A 26,876-nucleotide genomic window follows, 5' to 3' on the forward strand; every position below is an offset into this window, starting at 1 on the left:
GTGTTATACAGAGTTTAGAGAAAGAGCTGCTGCTGATATAGGGAAAGTATTAGAGTAGGATCCTGTCTTCAAGAACCCCAATGGTCCTTCTTAGGGCTACTCCTCATAGTGTGCATTATACTTGTGGCTTGCTGGGAGTTGTAGTGCATCTATTTTTGTATTACGCATCTAGGCCTGTTCCCAGCCTTTCAGTTATAGTTTTCTCAGGCTGAAGTGCCGTACGACCAGCTCTCACCGTGAAACTGCACTCAAATATTTCCTAGCCTGCTGCGAACGACTTCATTTATACCGTTCTGTGTCTGCAGTGCATTAGACAGAGGTCTCACCGCTAAACAGTACTGTAATATTACCTGGGCCACTGCAAAGTATTTAAGCTCTGTGGCTGTGCAGAGTGCCTCACAATACCCGTTCTGTGGTAGCGTTGAGACAGCCGCAGTTACCAGCACTATCCACTGGCTTTAGAGTCTTCTCCCACTCCACACAGCCTCTATTATCTACAAGTCTCTGCGAGCAATAAATTACCCCGAGGTATCAGTGCAAGACAGTGGATTAATTTTTTTAAGTGACAGCATAGAGCCTTCGCTATCTGCAAGTCTCTGTGTGTGGTGAATTAAGACACAGTTTTCAGTGCTGTACAGTGGGTTAATTTATTTGGGCCCTGCTCTATTCTTAATCCGCCATGATGAGGAGTAGGGGTAAGGGTCGCGGACGTCCAAGTGAGGGTGTGGGCACAGGCCGAGTTCCTGGGCGTGGTGAATCACAACCGGCTGCTGTGGGATTAGGAGAGAGGCAAGTTTCTGGGGTCCCCAGCTTCATATCACAATTTACGGGTCCGCGTGGTGGACCTTTATTGCAAACAGAGCAGTGTGAGCAGGTCCTGTCATGGATGGCAGAAAATGCGTCCCGCAATGTATCGACTACCCAGTCTTTTATGAAGCCCACTACTCCTGGCCTAGGGACTGAAACTCTGAATCCTCTGGCTGCTGCTCCTACTTCCTCCCAGCCTCCTAACTCCATGAAAATGACATATTCTGATAAGCAGGCAGACTCCCAGGAACTGTTCTCGGGTCCCTGCCATGAGTGGGAAAAAAATGGTTCCTTTCTCACCTGAGGAGTTTGTCGTGACCGATGCCCAACCTTTGGAAAGTTCCCGGAGTCCGGGTGATGAGGCTGGGGACTTCCGGCAACTGTCTCAACAGCTTTTTGTGGGTGAGGATGATGAGGAGACACAGTTGTCTGTCAGTGTTGTAGTAGTAAGGGCAGCAAGTCCGAGGGAGGAGCGCACAGAGGATTCAGAGGAAGAGCAGCTGGACGATGAGGTGACTGACCCCACCTGGTTTGCTAAGCCTACTGAGAACAGGGCCTCAGAGTGGGAGGCAAGTGCAGCAGCAGGACAGGTTCGAAGAGGCAATGGAGTGGCCAGGGGGAGAGGCAGGGCCAGAGCGAAGAATTCCCCAACCGTTTCCCAAAGCACCCCCTCGCGGCAAGCCTCCGTGAAGAGGCCTAGGTGTTCAAGGGTGTGCCTGTTTTTTAGTGAGAGCGTGGACGACCAACGAACAGTGGTGTGCAACCTGTGTTGCACTAAGATCACCTGGAGAGCCACCACTACCAGCCTCACCACCACCAGCATGCACAGGCATATGCTGGCCAAGCACCCCACAAGGTGAGACGAAGCCCATTCACCGCCTCCGGGTCACACCACTGCCTCTTCCCCTGTGCTCCAACCTGGCACACAGATCCAATACCCCTCCCAGGACACAGGCATGAGTGCCTCCCGGCCTACACCCACACCCTCACCTCCACCGTCCTCCACTCCATCCAGCAATGTCTCTCAGTGGAGCATTCAGCTGTCGCTAACACATGCGTTGGAGCGAAAGCGCAAATACGCCGCCACTCACCCGAATGCACAAGCTTTAAACGTGCACATTGGCAAATTTATCAGCCTAGAGATGCTGCCATACAGGCTTGTGGAAATGGAGGCTTTCAAAAACATGATGGCGGTGGCGGTCCCACGCTACTTGGTCCCCAGTCGCCACTATTTTTCCTGGTATGCCGTCCCAGCCCTACACCAGCACGTCTCCCGCAACATAAATTGTGCCCTCACCAACGCAGTTACTGGAAGGTCCACTTAACCATGGACACGTGGACAAGTACTTGCGGGCAAGGCCAGGATATCTCCCTGACGGCACATTGGGTGAATTTGGTGGAGGCTGGGACCGAGTCAGAACCAGGGACCGCTCACGTCCTACCCACACCCAGAATAGCGGGTCCTACCTCGGTGCTTGTATCTGCAGCGTTTTATGCCACCTCCTCTAAACCCTCCTCCCCCCTCCTCCTCCTCCTCCTCCACCTCCTCCACCACCTCCACCACCTCTACCTCTTAATTAAGAAATGTGAGCAACACGTCGCCAGCAATCGGTAGCACATGGCGCGGCAGCACAGCGGTGGGCAAGCGTCAGCAAGCCATGCTGAGACTAATCAGCTTAGGTGACAAGACGCACACGGCCCCTGAGCTGTTGCAGGGTCTGACGGAACAATAAAATAAACTAACTCATGTATCACAGATTTCTTCATGCTTAGAATTGATCATTGAAGTTGTGACCCCTTTACATTACTTATTTAGGATGCAAAGAATGGACATGACAAATTTCATGTTTGCATGACACCGAAGAGTTAGAGAATTAGATTAAAGGGGTTGTCCCGCGCCGAAACGGTCTTTTTTTTTTTTCAACCCCCCCCCCCCCCCCCCCCCCGTTCGCTGCGAGACAACCCCGATGCAGGGACCTAAAAAAAAATCCGCATAGCGCTTACCTGAATCCCCGCGCTCCGGTGACTTCTTACTTACCTGCTGAAGATGGCCGCCGGGATCTTCTCTCTCGGTGGACCGCAGGGCTTCTGTGCGGTCCATTGCCGATTCCAGCCTCCTGATTGGCTGGAATCGGCACGTGACGGGGCAGAGCTACACGGAGCCGGCATCCTGCACGAGCGGCCCTATTGAGAAAAGAAGAAGACCCGGACTGCGCAAGCGCGGCTAATTTGGCCATTAGACGCCGAAAATTAGGCGGGCTCCATGGAAACGAGGACGCTAGCAACGGAACAGGTAAGTGAAAAACTTCTTATAACTTCTGTATGGCTCATAATTAATGCACAATGTACATTACAAAGTGCATTAATATGGCCATACAGAAGTGTATAGACCCACTTGCTGCCGCGGGACAACCCCTTTAAGTACATTACATACGGGTGCACTTACTTTTGCAATTAGCATTGAATAATCGAGTTGTGACCCCTTTACTTTTCCTATTTAGTAAGTAAAGAATGGTCATGCCAAATCTCATGTTTGTCTGACACCGACAAATTATATAATTAGTGGAGAGTCAGTCAGTGAGCGCTTTTGCCTTTATATATGTATGTATAGATTTTATCTAGCTTTGCATTACCATTAGAGATGAGCGAGCACCAAAATGCTTGGGTGCTCGTTACTCGAGATGAACTTTTCGCGATGCTCGAGGGTTCGTTTCGAGTAACGAACCCCATTGAAGTCAATGTGCGACCCGAGCATTTTTGTATTTCGCCGATGCTCGCTAAGGTTTTCATTTGTGAAAATCTGGGAAATTCAAGAAAGTGATGGGAACGACACAGAAACGCATAGGGCAGGCGAGGGGCTACATGTTGGGCTGCATCTCAGTTCCCAGGTCCCACTATTAAGCCACAATAGCGGCAAGAGTGGCCCCCCCCTCCCAACAATTTTTACTTCTGAAAAACCCTCATTAGCAATGCATACCTTAGCTAAGCACCACACTACCTCCAACAAAGCACAATCACTGCCTGCATGACACTCTGCTGCCACTTCTCCTGGGTTACATGCTGCCCAACCCCCCTCCCCCCGCACGACCCAGTGTCCACAGCGCACACCAAAGTGTCCCTGCGCAGCCTTCAGCTGCCCTCATGCCACACCACCCTCATGTCTATTTATAAGTGCGTCTACAATGAGGAGGAACCGCAGACACACACTGCAGAGGGTTGGCACGGCCAGGCAGCGACCCTCTTTCAAAGGGGCGATAGCCCATAATGCTGTACAGAAGCAATGAGAAATCCAATCCTGTGCCACCTCCATCAGGAGCTGCACACGTGGGCATAGCAATGGGGAACCCATGTGCACACACTATTCATTCTGTCAAGGTGTCTGCATGCCCCAGTCAGACCGGGGTTTTTTATAAATAGTCACAGGCAGGTACAATTTCGCAATGGGAATTCCGTGTGCACCCACAGCATGGGTGGCTCCCTGGAACCCACCGGCTGTACATAAATGTATCCCATTGCAGTGCCCTGGACAGCAGAGCTAACGTCAGATTAAATGCAGGTGGGCTTCGGCCCACACTGCATGCCCCAGTCAGACTGGGGGTTTTTATAAGTAGACACAGGCAGGTACAACTCCCTATTGTGAAGTCCATGTGGACCGACAGCATGGGTGGCTCCCTGAAACCCACCGGCGGTACATAAATAAATCCCATTGCAGTGCCCAGCACAGCTGAGGTAACGTCAGGTTTAATGCAGGTGGGCTTCGGCCCACATTGCATGCCCCAGTCAGACTGGGGTTCTTTAGAAGTGGACACATGCAGTTACAACTCCGTGTGGACCCACAGCATGGGTGGCTCCCTGGAACCCACCGGCGGTACATAAATAAATCCCATTGCAGTACCCAGCACAGCTGAGGTAACGTCAGATTTAAAGCAGGTGGGCTTCGGCCCACACTGCATGCCCCAGTCAGACTGGGTTCTTTACAAGTGGACACATGCAGTTACAACTCCGTGTGGACCGACAGCATGGGTGGGTCCCAGGAAGCCACCGGCGGTACATAAATATATCCCATTGCAGTCCCCTGGACAGCAAAGCTAACGTCAGATTACATGCAGGTGGGCTTTGGCCCACACTGCATGCCCCAGTCAGACTGGGGTTCTTTAGAAGTGGACACATGCAGTTACAACTCCGTGTGGACCGACAGCATGGGTGGCTCCCTGGAACCCACCAGCGGTACATAAATAAATCCCATTGCAGTGCCCAGCACAGCTGAGGTAACGTCAGGTTTAATGCAGGTGGGCTTCGGCCACACTGCATGCCCCAGTCAGACTGGGGTTCTTTAGAAGGGGACACATGCAGTTACAACTCCGTGTGGACCGACAGCATGGGTGGGGCCCAGGAAGCCACCGGCGGTACATAAGTATATCCCATTGCAGTCCCCTGGACAGCAAAGCTAACGTCAGATTACATGCAGGTGGGCTTCGGCCCACACTGCATGCCCCAGTCAGACCGGGGTTCTTTAGAAGTGGACACATGCAGTTACAACTCCGTGTGGACCGACAGCATGGGTGGCTCCCTGGAACCCACCGGCGGTACATAAATAAATCCTATTGCAGTGCCCTGGACAGCAGAGCTAACGTCAGATTAAATGCAGGTGGGCTTCGGCCCACACTGCATGCCCCAGTCAGACTGGGGTTTTTTATAAGTAGACACAGGCAGGTACAACTCCCTATTGTGTAGTCCGTGTGGACCGACAGCATGGGTGGCTCCCTGGAACCCACCGGCGGTACATAAATAAATCCCATTGCAGTACCCAGCACAGCTGAGGTAACGTCAGGTGTAATGCAGGTGGGCTTTGGCCCACACTGCATGACCCAGTCAGACTGGGGTTCTTTAGAAGAGGACACATGCAGTTACAACTCCGTGTGGATCCACCGCATGGGTGGCTCCCTGGAACCCACCGGCGGTACATAAATAAATGCCATTGCAGTGCCCAGCACAGCTGAGGTAACGTCAGGTTTAATGCAGGTGGGCTTCGGCCCACACTGCATGCCCCAGTCAGACTGGGGTTCTTTAGGAGTGGACACATGCAGTTACAACTCCGTGTGGACCGACAGCATGGGTGGGGCCCAGGAAGCCACCAGCGGTACATAAATATATCCCATTGCAGTCCCCTGGACAGCAAAGCTAACGTCAGATTACATGCAGGTGGGCTTTGGCCCACACTGCATGCCCCAGTCAGACTGGGGTTCTTTAGGAGTGGACACATGCAGTTACAACTCCGTGTGGACCGACAGCATGGGTGGGGCCCAGGAAGCCACTGGCGGTACATAAATATATCCCATTGCAGTGCCCAGCACAGCTGAGGTAATGTCAGGTTTAATGCAGGTGGGATAAAAATTACTAGGATTACACTGTAGGCGAGGGCCCAAAAAAATTGGTGTACCAACAGTACTAATGTAGCTCAGAAAAATTGCCCATGCCCAACCAAGATTGCAGGTGAAACCCATTAATCGCTTTGGTTAATGTGGCTTAATTTGTAACTAGGCCTGTAGGCAGCCCAGTTAAAATAAAAATTGGTTCAGGTGCAAGTTTCAACACTTTATTGAATTGAGAATTGAAACGTATAAACATTGTTTACAAAAGTTATATGACTGAGCTACGTACTCCCTCACCATCCTTTTACAGTGCTCCCGCCGACTCAGCCTTGACTGGGGAGCGGTGACACAGTCTTGCTGGGGAGCCATAAAGCTGTCAAAGGCCTTGAAGAGTGTTCCCCTGCCTGTGCTGTACATGCTGCCTGATCTCCGCGCCTCCCCTGCTACCTGGCCCTCGGAACTGCGCCTTCTGCCACTAGCGCTGTCGGATGGGAATTTTACCATCAGTTTGTCCGCCAGGGTCCTGTGGTATAGCATCACTCTCGAACCCCTTTCCTCTTCGGGTATGAGAGTAGAAAGGTTCTCCTTATACCGTGGGTCGAGCAGTGTGTACACCCAGTAATCCGTAGTGGCCAGAATGCGTGTAACGCGAGGGTCACGAGAAAGGCATCCTAACACGAAGTCAGCCATGTGTACCTGTACGCAACACATGGCTGTCCTCACGAGGAAGATCACTTTCAGGATCCTCCTCCTCCTCCTCCTCAGGCCATACACGCTGAAAGGATGACAGGCAAGCAGCATGGGTACCCTCAGCAGTGGGCCAAGCTGTCTCTTCCCCCTCCTCCCCATGCTCCTCCCCCCCCTCCTCCTCCTCAACGCGCTGAGATATAGACATGAGGGTGCTCTGACTATCCAGCGACATACTGTCTTCCCCCGCCTCCGTTTCCGAGTGCAAAGCGTCTGCCTTTATGCTTTGCAGGGAACTTCTCAAGAGGCGTAGCAGAGGAATGGTGACGCTAATGATTGCAGCATCGCCGCTCACCATCTGGGTAGACTCCTCAAAGTTTCCAAGGACCTGGCAGATGTCTGCCAACCAGGCCCACTCTTCTGTAAAGAATTGAGGAGGCGGACTCCCACTACGCCACCCATGTTGGAGTTGGTATTCCACCATAGCTCTACGCTGCTCATAGAGCCTGGCCAACATGTGGAGCGTAGAGTTCCACCGTGTGGGCACGTCGCACAGCAGTTGGTGCACTGGCAGATTAAACTGATGTTGCAGGGTGCGCAGGGTGGCAGCGTCCGTCTTGGACTTGCGGAAATGTGCGCTGAGCCGGCGCACCTTTCCGAGCAGGTCTGACAAGCGTGGGTAGCTTTTCAGAAAGCGCTGAACCACAAAATTAAAGACGTGGGCCAGGCATGGCACGTGCGTGAGGCTGCCGAGCTGCAGAGCCGCCACAAGGTTATGGCCGTTGTCACACACGACCATACCCGGAGGCTCAGCGGCGAAAGCCAACGGTCGGTCTGCTCTGTCAGACCCTGCAGCAGTTCGTGGGCCGTGTGCCTCTTCTCTCCTAAGCTGAGTAGCTTTAGCACGGCCTGCTGACGCTTGCCCGTCGGTGTCGCGCGGCGTGGCAGCACAGCGGTGGGCAAGCGGTGGGCCACGCCGCGCGACACCGACTGCTGGCGACGTGCTGCTGCTGACACATCTTGATTGTGAGACAGAGGTTGCGTAGGAGGAGGAGGAGGAGGAGGAGGAGGAGGAGGAGGGTGGTTTAGTGGAGGAAGCATACACCGCCGCAGATACCAGCACCGAGCTGGGGCCCGCAATTCTGGGGGTGGGTAGGACGTGAGCGGTCCCAGGCTCTGACTCGGTCCCAGCCTCCACTAAATTCACCTAATGTGCCATCAGGGAGATATCCTGGCCTTGCCCGCAAGTACTTGTCCACGTGTCCATGGTTAAGTGGACCTTGGCAGTAACCGCGTTGGTGAGGGCGCGTACAATGTTGCGGGAGACGTGGTCGTGCAGGCCTGTGACGGCACATCGGGAAAAGTAGTGGCGACTGGGAACCAAGTAGTGCGGGGCCGCCGCCGCCGCCATCATGTTTTTGAAAGCCTCGGTTTCCACAAGCCTATACGGCAGCATCTCCAAGCTGATCAATTTGGCTATGTGCACGTTTAACGCTTGAGCGTGCGGGTGCGTGGCGGCGTACTTGCGCTTCCGCTGAAACAGTTGCGCTAGCAACAGCTGGACGGTGCGCTGAGAGACATTGCTGGATGGGGCCGAGGACAGCGGAGGTGAGGGTGTGGGTGCAGGTTGGGAGACGGTAGTGCCTGAGTCCTGAGAGGGGGGTTGGATCTCAGTGGCAGGTTGGGGCACAGGGGGAGAGGCAGTGGTTCAAACCAGAGGCGCTGAACGGCCTTGTGGGGTGCTTGGCCATCATATGTCTGCGCATGCTGGTGGTGGTGGCTCCATGGCTGATCTTGGCGCAACAAACCTTGCCCACCACAGTTCGTTGGTCGTCTGCACTCTCAGTGAAAAACTGCCAGACCTTTGAGCACCTCGGCCTCTGCAGGGTGGCTTGGCGCGAGGGGGCGCTTTGGGAAACAGTTGGTGGATTATTCGGTCTGGCCCTGCCTCTACTCCTGGCTACCGTACTGCCTCTTCCAACCTGCCCTGCTGCTGCACTTGCCTCCCCCTCTGAAGACCTGTCCTCAGTAGGCTTAGCAAACCAGGTGGGGTCAGTCACCTCATCGTCCAGCTGCTCTTCCTCCGAATCCTCTGTGCGCTCCTCCCTCGGACTTACTGCAATTACTACTACCTGAGTGATAGACAACTGTGTGTCATCGTTATCGTCCTCCTCACCCACTGAAAGCTCTTGAGACAGTTGCCGGAAGTCCCCAGCCTCATCCCCCGGACCCCGGGAACTTTCCAAAGGTTGGGCATCGGTCACGACAAACTCCTCCGGTGGGAACCATTGCTGCCCATTCTGGGCAGGGGCCCGAGAACAGTTCCTGGGAGTCTGCCTGCTTCTCAGAATGTGTCATTGTAATGGAGTGAGGAGGCTGGGAGGAAGGAGGAGCAGCAGTCAGAGGATTCAGAGTTGTAGCAGTGGATGGCGAAGACTGTGGGTGGTCGATATATTGCTGGATGCACTTTCTGCCATCCACGACAGGACCTGCTCACACTGCTCATTTTCTAATAAAGGTCTACCGCGTGGACCCATTAATTGTGAGATTAATCTGGGGACACCAGAAACGTGCCTCTCTCCTAATCCCGCAGCAGTCGGCTGCGATACACCTGGATCAGGAGCTCGGCCAGTGCCCACACCCTGACTTGGGCCTCCGCGTCCTCGCCCGCGTCCACGTCCTCTAGGCCTACCCCTACCCCTTAGCATGGTGTATTACGAGTAGAGCAGAAACAGACCGCTGTAATTAAATGTGCCGCTTATTGGCCTGTGGTTGGAGGCTGACTTCGCTTACGGAACGCACAGCAGAGCCAGGAAACAATTTTGCGCACGCCTGTAGTGAGGCGTAGGTGCGTATGACTCAGCTAGTGGAATTCACAGCGCAGAAGCAGTCAAGTGGCCAAAGGCCACTAGTAGGCCTTAAGTATTTTGCTTCTTTTTTTTTAAATGCTGAGCTGATACAGCAGATAGATACTGTAGGCCGCGTATATTATGTATACTGTTTCCCTCTGGACGGGATGATGCCGGTGATGTAACGGGCAACGCAGAGCTCGGAAACAATTTTGCGCACGACTGTAGTGAGACGTAGGTGCATATGACTCAGCTAGTGGAATTCACAGCGCAGAAGCAGTCAAGTGGCCAAAGGCCAGTAGTAGGCCTTAAAGGGGTGGTCTCGCGAAACCAAGTGGGGTTATACACTTCCGTATGGCCATATTAATGCACTTTGTAATATACATCGTGCATTAAATATGAGCCATACAGAAGTTATTCCACTTACCTGCTCCGTTGCTAGCGTCCTCGTCTCCATGGTTCCGTCTAAATTCGCTGGCAGCTTGCTTTTTTAGACGCGCTTGCGCAGTCCGGTCTTCTCCTTTCAGCACGAGCCGCTTCAGTGTGCTCCCCGCTACAGCTCTTCTGCGCATGCGCAGATGAGCTGTCACTGCTCGGGAGCGCGCTGGAGCGGCCATTCTGTACCATCCTCTGTTAGAGGAAGGTGCAGAGCCGCCCAGCTGTCCGGAGAAGCCGCCCAGCTGTCCTGCCGTCCAGCTGTCCTGCCGTCCAGGTAAGTGATGGGCCGGGGGGGCTGTCGTCGCTGTCGCTGCGATGGGGGGGGGGCTGCCGCTGCGATGGGGGGGCTGTCGCTAGGCCGGGGGGGGGCTGTCGCTGCGATGGGGGGCCTGTCGCTAGGCCGGGGGAACTAGCGCTGGGCCAGGGGGGTAAGTGATGGGTCGGGGGTGATGTTCACTGACAGGTGAAGGCCCCGGAGCCCAGCGCTGGGCTCCGGGGCCTTCACCTGGGCTCCGGAACCTAGCGCTGGGCTCCGGGGCCTTCACCTGGGCTCCGGAACCTAGCGCTGGGCTCCGGGGCCTTCACCTGGGCTCCGGAACCTAGCGCTGGGCTCCGGAACCTAGCGCTGGGCTCCGGGGCCTTCACCTGGGCTCCGGGGCCTTCACCTGGGCTGAGGATCTAGCGCTGGGGAGCCGGGAGCGTAGCGCTGGGGAGCCGGGGGCTAGCGCCGGTTACCTGCTGCCTGGCGGTGGGTGACTGGTCGGCGGCTGCGGGGCGTCTGGTCGGCGGCTGCGGGGCGTCCGGTTGCCATGGAGACACAGCTGGCAGCGTCTCGGGAGCGCGCACGTCGGGCTGCAGCGAGCGACGGGGAAAGAGCCGGCGGCCATCTTGGGGAAACTTTTATAAGTTGCTGAAACGCTGGAACGGTAAGTACAAACCAGCTAGGAAAGTCATTTACAGGGGTAATTAGTAATGTATGTTTAATTAGGGGGACTGGGCAAAAAAAAAAATCACTGCTTCCTCGAGACATCTCCTTTAAGTATTTTGCTTCTATTTTTTAAAATGCTGAGCTGATACAGCAGACAGATACTGTAGGCAGCGTATATTATGTATACTGTTTCCCTCTGGTGCTATGACGGCAGTGATGTAACGGAGACAGCAGAGCCAGGAAACAATTTTGCGCAAGCCTGCTGTAACACTTAGCTGTGTATTAATTAGGACTACTACCCCCAGCAGACACGCAGTACACTGAAGACGGCCACAGGCAGCCCAAATATAGTATTTTTCCCCAATTTGTTTGAAAAAGCCCCCTGCCTATATAGCCTGTATATCTCTTTCACCTTTCCCACTGTCCCTGCCTCACCAGTACTGGCCCTATACTATGTAAAATTACTGCAGACTGAGGACGCAATGCTCTGCACGCCCGATATACAAAAAAAAAAAATTGTGCAACACTGCTAAAAGCAGCCTCAACAGTACTGCACACGGTCAGATGTGGCCCTAAGAAGGACCGTTGGGGTTCTTGAAGCCTAATATAACACCTAACACTCTCACTATAGCAGCAGCAGCATCAGCAGCACTTTCCCTGATCTATGTCAGAATGCATCTGTGGCGAGCCGCAGGCGGGGCAGATTTAAATACTCGGGTGACACCTGATCTGGAACATCACAGGAGGAAGTTGTAATGCCTTCCATGTCTTTCTATTGGCCAGAAAAGTGCACTAATGTCTCGGAGATGAAAGTGAAAGTAACTCGAACATCGCTTGGTGTTTGTCTCGAGTAACGAGCATCTCGAACACCCTAATACTCGAACGAGTATCAAGCTCGGACGAGTACGCTCGCTCATCTCTAATAACAATGTTTTTCACCCTCCTGCAAAGAAAACACATTATCAGAATGTTCCAGTCCATATTGCAACCTTTCCTCAGTCCTCAGAGCACCCTTCTCACTCCCCTGACTTGATGTGTGGCATTGAAGCTGCTCCTCTGGACCCACTGATGACAGTGAACATAGTTCACACTTGCAGTTTTTGTATGAGGCTGCACCAGATCCTTTCCCTCCCACAGCTGAAAAAAATTGAGAAAATCCGTGCCCAACACAAATTCTACAAACAGTCTTTCACATTTAGTCAGGACACATGTCACCGTACCATACGGAGTCTCAGAGGTTAGATTCACTACTTTATCAGTCTCTGGACCACAGCAAAGGAATGGCAAGAGGTCCGGCATAACGGTCGAGCTGTCCTGTTGTAGATCCAAGTCCATTGACAAGGGGAGCCCACCCACTAGTAGCTGACAGGTTCTTACCTCTAACATTCCTGGTAGAGATGAGCGAGCACCAAAATGCTCGGGTGCTCGTTGCTCAAGTCGAGCTTTCCGCGATGCTCGAGAGTTCGTTTCGAGTAACGAGCCCCATTGAAGTCAATGGGCGACTCGAGCATTTTTGTATATCACCGATGCTCGCTAAGGTTTTCATTGGTGCAAATCTGCAAAACCTACGAAAGTGATGGAAACGACACAGATACGGATAGGGCAGGCGAGGGGCAACATGCAGGGCTGCATTTCAGGTTCCCAGGTCTCACTATTAAGCCCCAATAGCGGCAAGTGTGCCCATCCCCCCTCCCTCCAACAATTTTTACTTCAGGCAAACCCTCATTAGCAAGGCACACCTTAGCTAAGCACCACACTACCTCCAACCAAGCACAATCACTGCCTGCGGGACTCCTCTCCTGGGTTACATGCTGCCCAACCCCCCTCCCCCCCCCCCCCCCCCCCCCCCGCACAACCCTGCGTCCGCAGCACACACAAAATTGTCCCTGCACAGCCTTCAGCTGCCCTCATGCCACACGTGGGCCTCATAGCCACACCACCCTCATGTCTATTTTCATAGCGGAAATACGTGTTGGCTGCGGCCCACAGGCCATGCCCTAGACATTCTTTTTTTTTTTTTAAGTGACAGGCAGGTGCAACTCCGCTATGGCAAGTCTGAGTGCACCCACAGCATGGGTGGCTAGCAGGAACACACAGGCGGTACATAAAGAAATCCCATTGCAGTGCCCTGGATAGCTGAGGTTACGTGAGAGGAAATACATGTTGGCCTCGGCCCACAATCCATGCCCTAATCAGTCGGGTGGGGGGGGGGGGGGGGTTAGGCCAGATAGGTAGAACACCGCGATGGGAAGATTTAGTGCACCCATAGTATACACAGACCCCTGTAATATTCCTGTAGCAAAGGTACAAGCTGGACCGAGTAACAGTTATGTGGCACAAGTCTAGGGAGACCCCAGTAACATTTCTGTAGTAACAGTATAGACAGACCCCAGTAACATTTCATTAACAGAAGTATAGGCAGACCCCTGTAACATTTATGTAGCAGCAGTATTGGCAGACCCCTGGAACATTTGTGTAGCAGCAGTTTGCAGACCCCTGTAACATTTTTGTAGCAGCAGTATAGGCAGACCCCAGTACCATTTCTGTAGAAGTAAAGGCAGACCCCAGTAACATGTCTGTCGCCGCAGTATAAGCAGACCCCTGTAACATTAACGTGGCAGCAGTATAGGCAGACCCCAGTAACATTCTTGTGGCAGCAGTATAGGAAGACCCCTGTAACTTTCTTGTAGCAGAAGTATAGGCAGGCAGACCCCAGTAAAATTTCTGTAGTAATAGTATAGGCCAACCTCTGAAACATTGGGATACCATGAGCGTAGGCGAAGGCCGGAAAAATTAGTTGGATAAGAGTGTAGGCGTGGGCCCCAAAAATGTGTGTACCAAGAGTACAAGTGTACCTCTGCAACATTTATCAACCGAGGGGGCAGGTGAAACCCATAAACATTTTTTTTAAAGATACAGTTCACTGTTGCTTAATTTGTAACAGAGCCTGGTGGCAGCCCTGTCGAAAAAATTGGTTCATGTTACAGTCTTAATACTTTTGAAACTTTGTTAAAAAAATTGGTAGATGTAGATGAGCCTTTTGGGCCGCAGAAAAATTGGCCATTCAGCGCGATGACATGTTGTTTCTGGAGGAGGGGTAGCAGGAGGAGGACTAATGTCAGAGACCAAGCTAAATGCCCCGTTTTACCGGTGACAGAGAAGAGTGCTTTTATCTGCGGTTGCAGCGAAAAGAATCTTTAGGTTCCGCTGCTCTCCGTCGGTGGAGAAGAGAAGTCTGGGGAAATCCAGGCTTTGTTCATCCTTATGAATATAAGCATGTCAGTACTGTCAGTTGACAGGCGGGTACGCTTGTCCGTGATGATTCCCCCAGCTGCACTAAACACCCTCTCTGACAATACGCTAGCGGCAGGGCAAGCCAGCACTTCCAGAGCATACAGCGCCACGTGTCCAGCTTTGACACCCAATAGTTGTATGGAGCAGAGGCATCACGGAGGATGGTGGTACGATCGGCTGCGTACTCCCTCACCATCTTTTTACAGTGCTCCCTCCGACTCAGCTTTGACTGGGGAGTGGTGAAGGAGTCTTGCTGGGGAGCCATAAAGCTGACAAAGGCCTTGGACAGTGTTCCCCTGCCTGCGCTGAACATGCTGCCTGATCTCCACACCTCCCCTGCTACTTGGCCCTCAGAACTGAGCCTTCTGCCGCTAGCGCTGTCTGATGGGAAGTTTACCATCGGTTTGTCCGCCAGGGCCCTGTGGTATTGCATCACTCTGGAACCCTTTCCTCTTCGGGAACGAGAGTGGAAAGGTTCTCCTTATACCAGGCGTCGGCTGAATGCTTCAGCTAGGAATAATTAAATAGGACCCCGTTTCTATTTTGTTGGTTTTCGGAACTGGGGCCATAATTAAGCCGGGGCATTTGTATTGTGCCGCTAGAGATGAAATTCTTGGACCGGCGCAAGACAGACCAAAGTGAAAGCATTTGCCAAGAATGTTTTCATTGTTGGAGGAGGAGCAGGGGGAGGGTTTAGAGGAGGTGGCATAGACCGCCGCAGATACCAGAACCAAGGAAGGACCGCTATTCTGGGTGTGGGTAGGACGTGTGCGGTCCCAAGCTCTGCCTCGGTTCCAGCCTCCACCAAATTCACCCAATGTGCCGTCAGGGAGATATAGTGGCCCTGCCCGCCAGTACTTGTCCACGTGTCCGTGGTTAAGTGGACCTTCCCAGTAACCACGTTGGCGAGGGCACGATTGATGTTGCGGGAGACGTGCTGGTGTAGGGCTTGGACGGCACACCGGGAAAAATAGTGGCGACTGGGGACCAAGTAGCGAGAGACCGCTGCCGCCATCATGTCTTCGAAAGCCTCCGTTTTCACAAGCCTGTACGGCAGCATCTCCAGGCTGATCAATTTCGCAATGTGCATGTTTAAAGCTTCAGCGTGCGTGTGCGTGGTGGCGTATTTGCACTTTGCTCCAAGGCTTGTGCTAGCGACAGCTGGATGCTGCGCCGAGAGACAATGCTGGATGGGGCCGAGGACAGCGGAGGTGAGGGTGTGGGTGCTGGCTGGAAGGCGCTCGTGCCCGTGTCCTGAGAGGGGGGTTGGATTTGAGTGGCAGGTTGGGGCACAGGGGGAGAGGCAGTGGTACGACCCGGAGGTGGTGAACGGCCTTCGTCCCATCTCATGGGGTGCTTCGCCATCATATGCCTGCGCATGCTGGTGGTCGTGAGGCTGGTACTGGTGGCTCCCCCGGTGACCTTGATGCAACACAGGTTGCACATCACTGTTCGTCGGTCGTCCGCGCTCTTACTGAAAAACATCCACACCTTTGAAGACCTAGGCCTCTTCACGGGTGGCTTGGCGCGAGGGGGTGCTTTGGAAACAGTTGGGGGTCTTCGCTCTGGCCCTGCCTCTACCCCTGGCCACCCCACTGCCTCTTCCAACCTGTCCTGCTGCTCCACTTGCCTCCCCCCCTGAAGACCTGTCCTCAGTTGGCTTAGCGAACCAGGTGGGGTCAGTCACCTCATCGTCCAGCTGCTCTTCCTCCGAATCCTCTGTGCGCTCCTCGCTTGGACTTACTGCCCTTACTACTGCCTCACTGATCGACAACTGTGTCTCATCATAATCATCGACCTCCTCACCCAACGAAAGCTGTTGAGACAGTTGCCGGAAGTCCCCAGCCTCATCCCCGGACTCCGGGAGCTTTCCAAAGGTTGGGCATCGGTCACGACAAACTCCTCAGGTGGGAGAGGGACCTTTTTTTCCCAATCAAGGCAGGGGCCCGAGAACAGTTCCTGGGAGTCTGTCTGCTCATCAGAATGTCTCATTTTCATGGAGTGAGGAGGCTGGGGAGAAGGAGGAGCAGAAGCAAGAGGATTCAGAGTTGCAGCAGTGGACAGCGTAGAAGACTGGGTGGTCGATACATTGCTGGATGCATTTCCTGCCATCCACGACAAGACCTGCTGACACTGCTCATTTTGTAATAAAGGCCTACCACGTGGACCCATAAATTGTGATATGAAGCTGTGGACCCCAGAAACTTGCCTCTTTCCTAATCCCGCATCAGCCGGCTGCAATTCACCTCGCCCAGGAACTCGGCCTGTGCCCACACCCTCACTTGGACCTCTGCGTCCTCGCCCGCATCCGAAGCCACGTCCTCTAGGCCTACCCCTACCCCTCAGCATGGTGTATTACCAAAAGAGCAGACACAGAGCGGTCTGAATAATTATGCAATTAGTGGCGTGCAGTTGGAGGCTGACAGCGGTTATGTTACACACACTGCAGTCCCAAAAAAATTATATGCTAGGCTGCAAAAAGGCCTAGCTGGCTACAACAACAGTAATTCACACGCTCACAGGTAGCCCTAAAAAGGAGTGTTTTTTTAGTTTTTTTTTAAAAAAAACCAGCAGCCTAGATGTCGTGTATATGTCTTTCCCTCTATCGGCGGCTGTGGGCATACGCTGTGCGTGTGGTTGACGGGACGCACAGAGCGGTGTAAAAAATTAGGCAATTATTGGCCTGCACTTGGAGGGTCACAGCGGCTATGTAACGCGCACTGTAGGTCGAAAAAATTATACGCTGGGCTGCAGAAAGGCCTAGCTGGGTAATAGTGAGCCACTAAAACAGTAATGCACACACTCACAGGTAGACCTTAAGACGAGTGTTTTTTCAGTTTTTAAAAAAAAACAAAACAGCAGCCTAGATAGCGTGTATATGTCTTTCCCTCTATCAGCGGCTGTCACCGCACGCTGTGGGTGAAGTTGACGGGATGCACAGAGCGGTGTAAAAAATGTGGCAATTATTGGCCTGCACTTGCAGGGTGACAGCGGTTATGTAACGCACACTGTAGGCCGAAAAAAATTAAACGCTTGGCTGCAGAAAGGCCTAGCTGGCTAATAGTGAGCAACTACAACAGTAATGCACACGCTCACAGGTAGCCACAAGGAGGAGCTTTTTTGGGGTACTTGTTGACAGGATTCTACACTACCACTGTCCCTGCCTGACTAGTACTGCCCCTAAACTCTGTATAATTGGCTGCAGACTGACAACGCAATAGTCTGCATAGCCCAAGATGAAAACAAAAAAAATGTGCAAAACTGCTCCCAGCAGCCACAACACTAATGTACACGGTCAGATGTGGCCCTAAGAAGAACCGTTAGGGTTCTTGAAGAAGCTAACACTCTCCCTATAGCAGCAGCAGCACTCTCTCTAATCTCTGCCAGCTTGTGTCTGAGGCGAGCAGCGGGCGGGACTGCTTTATATACTCGGCGGTCATTTGATCTCGCCAGCCACTCACTGCAGGGGTGTTGGGGGGGGGGGGGGGGGAATAGGGCTGAAACGTCACAGGAGGAAGTTGTAATGCCTTCCCTGCATGGCTATTGGCCAGAAAATGGCGCAAAACATGCAGGGAAGGAAATGGAATTGACTCGAGTACCGTGTGGTGCTTGCCTCGAGTAACAAGCATCTCAAGTACCCTAATACTCGAGCGAGCATCAAGCTCGGACGAGTACGTTTGCTCATCTCTAGTTCATGGCACTCGCCTCCTGATCACTGGACTCTGATGCACAACCATCCATGTTGTCCCATCTCCAGACACAGTCTATATATCCCCTACTGACAGCCTCCCGTTGTCAACAGCTATTGCCCATGGCAACTGCAAACTTTTGACTTCCTGGCCCTTTAAATACTGTGTCCAAAAGCACTGCTTCCAGCAGACATACTCTGCAACTTTGTGCGTCACTCCATGCACGTGCATCCTCCATATGTGGCAAGTGGGTTTACTCGCCTGCAGATCGCCGACCTCTTGGACTGGAAATGGGTACCACACATGTAGACAGATTTTCCAGAGACAAGATTTCTTTTAAAGAAGTGCCTGCCAGGTTTTTTTCATGCACAGCAAACAACACTGTTCATGTACAAAGTCCCAGGTTTACAACCCACAGCGTCCCAGTCCCTAACCCTGCCCAGGGCATCTTGAGTACTTCCTCCCCATACTTGTCTGGCGTGATGGTCACAGAACTGGACCACACCGGACCGCAGTTTGCAAGTTCCTGGTGCGGTACTTTCACATCGCCTCTTACTGACCCACACTGGATCTCAGGCTTGCAGCCTATCCAGCTCTGCTAAGCTGTCTTTTTACCCCTGAGTGTGACAGGAAGTGACACTTAACTTTAGCTGCTGCCAGACCCAAATGAGTTAACCCTTTCTGCAGTACCAGAATGCCTGTCTTAAGTCCTCTGCAGGCCATTCCGTTCACTGCATTCCCACACAGTGTTTAACTGTATGCCCAGGAAGTCTAGATGCTACATATGGAATACAGAGCTGCATTGGTTGTGCTTTCTGGTCAATCAAATGTATACCTAGTTCAGATGGATGTATTGCTCCCATGTATTCCAGATGTAATATTCAGTCCTCCCACAGGGGTTCTACTGTTCTAAACTTGCAGTACCATAGTTCAGTATAACGCTGTATGTTCATTTCACTACAAGCACAGGGCGATCCGGTCATGAAAATGGGTCGGTGCATCAAGACCACTATTTGTAAGTGGTTAAGAATGTGATAGTGGCAAGCAGCAGCTGTCTAATAATATCTCTGCTACGGAAAGAGTTATTGTACAAAAACAATACAGGGTGGACATTTATCGGCTCAACAATGCTTACCCATGCCTTCTTGTACATCCCATTATTCATTCTAAACTGAAGGAGAATTTGGTAAGGAGTATCTCGAAGTAGACATGTCTGTTGGTATATGTTTACATTTTCTAAGATGTTTAGGGTCAAAGCTGACAGCCCTCACTGACTCACTCACCACTAATTCTCCAACTTCTCGATGTCGTAGAAACATGAAATTTGGCACAAGCATTGATGTCCAAAATAGGAAAAGTTAATGGGTCCCAACTGGATTATACAATTTTAGCGAAAAAGAACTAGCGTCCAAGTTTATGTACGGAATCTAATGCTGTCACTTCCCGATGTCATAAAAACTTTAAGTTTCGCACGAGCATTGATTATGTCATAAATAGGAAAAGCTAATGGGTCCAACTCGATTATTCAATTCTAAACATATTCTTTTCCTCTGTATCTCTAAAGTAACCACGACTTCATAAGATTTTCCGTGTGAACACCAAAAAAACACCAGTACCAAATTAACTCTGGCAAAGCCAGTATTCTATAGGGCAGAGGAATACAGCAGCTGATAAAACTGAGCACTCCCCACCTGCAAATGTTTTAGGCAGGGCTACAAAGTAAGAATGCTTTCAAAAATAGAAGTTTTAAGGCCTCATGTCCACGGGCACGCACGGACTCGGATTGTGGAATCATGCAGCGGATTCCACCCGTGCTCACAGACATGAGGCAAAAAAATTACATTTTACTCACTTGTCGGGATGCTGCGGGGCTCTCCTCCATCACGGCCAGATCTTACTTCTTTTGTGCGGCAGATGTGCTTGGCACGCCGGGGCCATTCCGTGCACATGCGCCGTGCTTTCTTCTTTGTTTTTGAATCCCCTGCTCTCCTGCGCATCTGCGACACAGCCACAGTGACAGCTGTGGGTGTGCCACGGTGGGGACAGCTTCCATTGACTAGTGTCCAAAGGGCCTACAGGCAAATTTGTAATTGAGGTCCTCCTCATTTCCAGCATGTTGCTTGGATGTGCTGACCCTAGGAATGTTGCTAGCATCTAAAAAATGATAAAGTACTAATTTACATAATAAATATATTTTTAAGCCAATAAAACTATAGGACAGAATATAGTGTAAATGGATGCTCACAGTGTCAAGAACTCTCCTGTTTGAAACACGCAAGCATGTTTTTTAACTTTTTTCTGTGGCCAGTTTTTAGATCTTAATTCTCTAATAAAGTTACTTGTATTTCATTAGAATGTACCACTGTACAAGGGCCAAATAATGCTGTCACACCATGACAACTACCATTACCACTAATATTTCCATACTATTACTAAATAAAAACACAGAACAAAGTCCAATATTACCACCATACACTGACTATATTTTGGTAGATCCAGCATAGTAATTACAGTACATATATATCCACCAACTCATAGAGGATGTCTACTGTAATTACATTCAGTTTCACTTTTTTCCCAATACAGCTTAAACAGTCCTAAAGACGTCTTTCGCCCTGACTTGTCTCTGCAGCATTTAACATACTAACATCTTTGGCTCCTCCATTTTCCAGCATGTCCCCACATTTCCACAAACGCACCATAAATAATGCCTTCAGAGCCCTACATAGTAATAGTACTTCCTTTTTGCCCCCTACTGTACATCTGGACAGGCCAAGGAAATCGAAACTCCGATTTACAATGCACCGGACTGCATTCTAAAAGTGGGCTAGACTAGCACTAGGATTACCAGTAGGATATCTGGACTGATGCTCTAGAGCAGTGTTTCTCAATTCCGGTCCCCAGGGACCCCCAACATGGTATCCCATAGTAAGAACACATGTAGCAATGTCTGAAGCACTGTGAGTAATTACATCCTCTGTGCAATACTAAGGAAATCCTGAAAACATGACCTGTTGGGGGTCCCTGAGGACTGGAGTTGAGAAACACTGCTCTAGAGCAACATTTCTTAACTTTAGTATGCAAGTACCCCCAAAAGTTCAGGTATTCAGGATTTCCTTAGTATTGCACAGGCCATGTAATTATCATCCGCTCCTCAGAAATTGCCACAGGCGTTCTCTCTAAAAGATATACGCAAATCATGACCTGTTGGGGGTTACATGAGGACTGGAGTTGAGAAATACTGCTCTAGACCCTCTTATTTCTGAACCCTGTAATATAATACTAAACAACATACTACCAGTAGTGAATGACAATAGTAATCAGTTTGTGACAATTGTTTATTGATTGCTTTACTCAATGGCAGATCAGTATGACCAATTGAGAATCTCAACATTTGGTCAATAGTCCAGTGTAAAACATTGGTGATTTCCAATTGTTAGACATTATTATAGTAGATGAATTAGAAGCAAACAGGTTTTGTTAATGGAATCAATAGTGAAGGATGTGTGATAAGCAATACAGTTGATTCACTGATAGACTGAACAGACCATGAAATAGATTATCAGTCAAGAAATTTGGTGGGTTCATATGACTTATTTCTTAGATGGCTTCCAGAAATCACATGATGTAATGAAAACAGAAGTTTATGGCAAAGGCTCCACCCAAGATCTCCAATGTGCAGCACAGAATTCATCCCAGCAGTCCTGTTACGTTGTGGTCTTCCTTATCACACCAGCAGAAGGGAAATGTCCCACAGCATGGCTGTAACCAGGGCTTCCAAATATAATTGAAGTAAGAGAGCTGCTGAGGCACCACACTGATTGTCTTCTGATGTTCGGTCACTGCCATCTTTATTCTGCTTAGTACACTCTTATATTGTGGGTCTACACGAGGGTCCAGAGGCTTGGATTCTGAAGGATCAGCCAATAATTCAAATAATAATGGCGGATCATGGTGATGGACATGGTCTCCTTCACAACCACAGACCAGCATGTTATAACAACCCACTGCACCTTCTGGGAAAAAGACTGGAGTCATATAATGAGCTTTCCAAATAGCGCCACCTAGAAAGACAAAATGTAAATACAACATTTAATTTTCTATGTAGGATGTGTGACAATTCTATGAAAGAGAAGGCATGATGCAGATTCACATATCCACAGTAGGCCCTAAAATCCATGGAGATGTTTTTTTTCAGCATCTGAATAGGGTTTTGAAAACCACCATACCATCATATCAGCCACATCTGAACACGGGCTAAGAGAGACCACTTTGATTTAAAGCATGTAAAAGATATTGTTAAAAAAGCAAGTTATCGCCATTGACTCCCTACTAAGTGCAGGTAACACTAAGCAGGCAGCTCACTATATATGATAGGCAATTCTTAGCCACTCTCAGTCAGGGAGGGGGATTCACAGTATGGAGGGTCACCACTGTGCTACTTGCTTCTTTGTAAGAGGCTATAAATGAAAAGGGTTGACAGACTACCATTGGATTTTCACAATTATACTAGATGTTGATAGATATAATAATGACTACTATTATGAATTTCATCTACCCAGTACCAAGATATTCAGTAGGTCTGTATAGACAAAGCTCTCATATCAGGTTTCCCAAGCAGGTAGGTATTAATACACATTGTGGATGATTTCCTTTGGCTCCAATTACACTGCACTATCAATATGGTTTATGGGTGGGTGAAACTAGGGATAACTCACGTGGCATCAGCAGAACATAGAAACCCCATAGTGTTAGGGCTTCTTCACATGACAGTATTTGCGTATATAAAAAATTTGCGCACTAAACACAGAAAGCAGAAACCATTGATTTCAATAGGTTCGTTCTCATGAGCGTGTTTTGCGCGCACAAAAAAAAGGAGGATGTGCTCTATCTTTCTACATTTTGAGCAGCAAAGACCCACATGGAAGTCTGTGGAAAGTGTGTAAATATGCAAGGAGATGCATGAAACACTGTGAAACACCATCAAAAAAACATATCTGGACCTCATTGGGCTAATCTTTTAATCCACGGAAAGGGAAATCTATTTTAAAAACTTTGTTCATGCGCAAATATGTTGCACTGTGGCCAGCATGTTGGCCCATATAGTCATCTGAATAAGCTCTTAACCACAGTTAAGCCATGCCATAGATTCAAGCACCATTGAAGTGAATGTTATGCAGAGTACTTACTCTCTTTTTGATGCCAACGGACTGCATGTAACTGAATCCCACAGTAATGGAAAAGAAACTCATGTTCTGAATGATGGGTTTTTTTTGTGAGTAGCGGCATCAGATTCCTTCCATCAATTATTCTATTGTTACCAAAAACAAGAAAAAAAAAGTAGCAAAAGGGTGTTTGCTTCAACTATACTTGACAACACGTTTCTCTAGCCCTGTTTCAGCAAATTGTCCTCACTCAGATGGCCCCTTGGACCTCACTCAGATGGCCCCTTGGACCTCACTCAGATGGCCCCTTGGACCTCACTCAGATGGCCCCTTGGACCTCACTCAGATGGTTGTAATGCAGCTATATTTTAGCATATGTACTGCAGTTACAAGACATGCAGCTTCCGTGGTTCTTGTGAACCAAACCTAAATCCCCGTAGATCCATTAGAGGTCTGAGTGCTGCAGCCATTATACAAATACAAGCAAATAAGTGAACCCTTACTAAGACAAGTAAAATTTGCACAGAATTGCAGATCTAAATCACACTTTAGGTCTAGAATTTTACTTGATAGTTGGGATAAAAAAAAAACTAAAAACTATGCCAAAGGCAGAAACAGCTTTTTATTTGGTCTTCTGAAATATAACTTTTATTAAAAACTAATAACAGGGCCCCTATTGTCCAGTATATAGCACAATAGAGTCAGGCAAACAGTGTCCTGTGGAAATCAATAGCGACACCCTAGGGTTTAAGCATTCACAACCAGATTGGACAGAAACACAGGTCAGGATCCAATTAAAAGAAGATTAACAGCCCCCTCCCACCCACGTCTCATCAGAGGTCTGTCCAAAGGGTGGCTTCACACGAGCGTGTTTTTGTGCGTACATAGGTGCGTACATAAGTGAGCACCCGTGTACGTGCAAAAACACGCGTGAATGCTGGTCCGTGCATTGTTTTTAACTGAGCCGCGGCTGCTGCCGATGGCTCCATTCAAAACAATGGTCTGCCGGCACCCCTGCATTGTTTTTCAGGGAAAGGCTTTACATATAAGCCCTTCCCTGAAAAACAAAGATTTTAGTGTAAAAAAAACTAAAAATAAACTTACCTGTCTATCGCCGAATAAATGACGGGTGAGGGCTGCCTGTGATTGGCTGAGCACCTCAGCCAATCACATTCAGCTATTTCAGCAGGGGGGGGAGATATTAAATCTGATAGATCAGCGCCACAGAGTAGGGGACATCAGGAGAAGACACGGCTGAGCTCCGGCAGCTAAAGCAAGGTGAGTATTTTTTTTTTATTTTTTTTTACAGCACTTTTACAGGATTTTCAGGGAAAAGCTTATATTTAAAGCCCTTCCCTGAAATCAATTAATGGGGTGCCCGCAGCAAAATCCTCTACCGCAGCTGACATGTTTGACAGCTGCGGTAGAGAATTGAAGAATTCCTCTGCTGCACCTGTCACAGATGTGGCAGATGTAGCAGCAGGGAATTTTTACTAGCGGGGATGAAGGAAACATCTGCCACATGCGGCAGATGTGTTCTTCATCCCCGCAGGGGACGCGACAGTGGCGGAGAGCTAAGTTAATTTTTTTTTTTTTTACACTAAAATCTTTGTTTTTCAAGGAAGGACTTATATGTAAAGCCCTTCCCTGAAAAACAATGCAGGGGTGCCGGCAGACCATTGTTTTCAAAGCAGCCACGGCTCCATTGAAAACAATGCGTGCATTCTTTATGGTGCATGCATGTCCTATCTTTGCAGGCACATGCCTGTAAAGCACCGACATGTGCACACACCATAGGGAATGCATTGGGGCTATTAGACGCGTGTTTTTGTGCATGTGTATGCTCGCACAAAATACACGCTCGTCTGAAGCCACCCTAAGAATACCCTCAAGTTAAAGATTAACTCCAAAGTCCAAGTTAGAGTTAATCTTTAACTTGAGGATATTCTTGCATTGCAATAATACTCTTCTCCATTTGTCCCAACATACCAAATTAAGTTACCAAAAAGCAGGGGACAGATAGAAGAGAGAATGGCTGCAGGATGAGACTACACAAAGATTGTTGACGGGAGACATATTGGTCTACATAGGATCTGTAGAAAGAACATAGGAAATTTGCAAATGTTATTTGCAAAGTTACTTCAGATTTAATTCTAAAAACATTGGAATAATGAAAATCATTTGTTATGAAGGCGTAGAATTTAAAAGGGTTTTCACAATAGTAAATCGTGGCATTTTGCTAGGGAACTTCCTAATTAGTGGGGACCACCTCTGCTTCAGCCCTTCAGCCTAGTCTTAGCAGGTTTCAATGTCATTGAGGTTATTTTGACAAGTCGTTAGCAGTGACGCCAATGATGCAACAGGAAAAAAAAAAAAAATCTAAAAAACATAAAAAGATCTCATAACACAAACCTGTCTTTAGGCAATTCACCACCAGCCAGGTGGACCACGGTCGGATAGATATCCATTAGACTTGTAGGTTCATCAATTTTTACATCAGCAGGAATAATGCCAGGCCACCGGAATATCCCTGGCACTCGGATACCGCCTTCCCAGCCAGCCATGCCTTTACCTCCTGGAATTTTATATCATAAGAACATATTGCAAATGCACTACATGCATGTAATGTATTAAAGGATGCTCATTTTATGTAGTGTTTATGAGTGATATTAAAATAAAGCTAATAGAATGTATTCTAAAATCAAATTGTGCACAATACCATTTGTGTCTGACTGCCCTTTGACCAGGAAGATTTCCTATCAGGCAAAACAGTGTTAGGTCGGTTTCATATCTGCATTGGAACCTCCATTCAGAGCTTCCGCCGCAGATCCAGCTCAAAATACCCGCGAAAAAAAATGCTATCTGAAAACAGAGCAGCTGAGAAGAAATGGAATGGACCGCATTCTAGTCAATGGTGTCCGTTAGAGGCTATTCGCTCTGTCTTGAGATGGAGCCATTCAGCAGTGGCGATTCCCCATACTTGCTTCCCGAACAGAGCAGATAAGTGGAACCCCGGGTGCAGGTGTGACACCACCCTTAGCCATGTATAGAAAATAGACTTTCTACAAGTATGTACATCAATCTGCTCATCTCTCTGGGAAGAGATGAACAGTACCAAATAGACACAACTGAGAGCTTCTGTCCCTTCATTTCAGCGATTGATGGTAATCTCCAGATCGTCACCAATCAAAACTTCTATTATGGCACTAGAACAGTTATTAACCCCCTAGTGACATCCCCATTGCCTTTTTACATCCTGCCTAAGTGGGCTTTCATCATCAGGGACATAAAAACATGCATCCCCTGAGGATTAAAGCTGCGTGGGCTATGGATGTGACAGCTACATGCTGTCGGTTACCCGAGGTAGCCGACAACATGGAGCTGTCATGGGGGGCCACGGGGAGATCCACCGGAAATGCGATCAGCGCTATCCAATGAATAGCCCGGATCACAATGAAGTCAATAAAAAGTTTTTAAAAAGATAAAGATTCAGTGGCAATGATGGATCCAATCCATCAGGGCAACTGAGAGTACTCACCCCCGTCCTCTGATGTCCCGCAGTGATCTGGTCCTCCAGGACCTGATGCTGCTTTTTGTGCATGCGCGCCAGGCATATGATATCACACACAGAAGGCAGTGAGTTCCAG

At 49.6% G+C, this 26,876-nt stretch overlaps 2 protein-coding genes across 3 annotated transcripts in view; both read right to left on the bottom strand.

Moving 5' to 3' along the window:
• The window catches only part of LOC136625585 (arylsulfatase H-like), a 381,691-nt gene that overhangs the window by 233,709 nt on the left and 121,106 nt on the right, over positions 1 to 26,876 (bottom strand). The gene's annotated exons all lie outside the window — the stretch shown is intronic.
• LOC136625584 (arylsulfatase H-like) overlaps positions 21,618 to 26,876 on the bottom strand; it is a 111,757-nt gene continuing 106,498 nt past the window's right edge. Inside the window, exons 9-11 of the mRNA XM_066599902.1 lie at positions 25,642 to 25,804; positions 23,254 to 23,375; positions 21,618 to 22,128 (exon numbers count right to left, since the gene is read on the bottom strand). Coding sequence (XP_066455999.1) covers positions 21,755 to 22,128; positions 23,254 to 23,375; positions 25,642 to 25,804 — 659 coding nt within the window. The 3' untranslated portion in view covers positions 21,618 to 21,754. The remainder of the gene's footprint in view (positions 22,129 to 23,253; positions 23,376 to 25,641; positions 25,805 to 26,876) is intronic.

This window comes from Eleutherodactylus coqui, chromosome 4 (assembly GCF_035609145.1).
Source record: "Eleutherodactylus coqui strain aEleCoq1 chromosome 4, aEleCoq1.hap1, whole genome shotgun sequence".
NCBI classification, from domain to species: domain Eukaryota; kingdom Metazoa; phylum Chordata; class Amphibia; order Anura; family Eleutherodactylidae; genus Eleutherodactylus; species Eleutherodactylus coqui.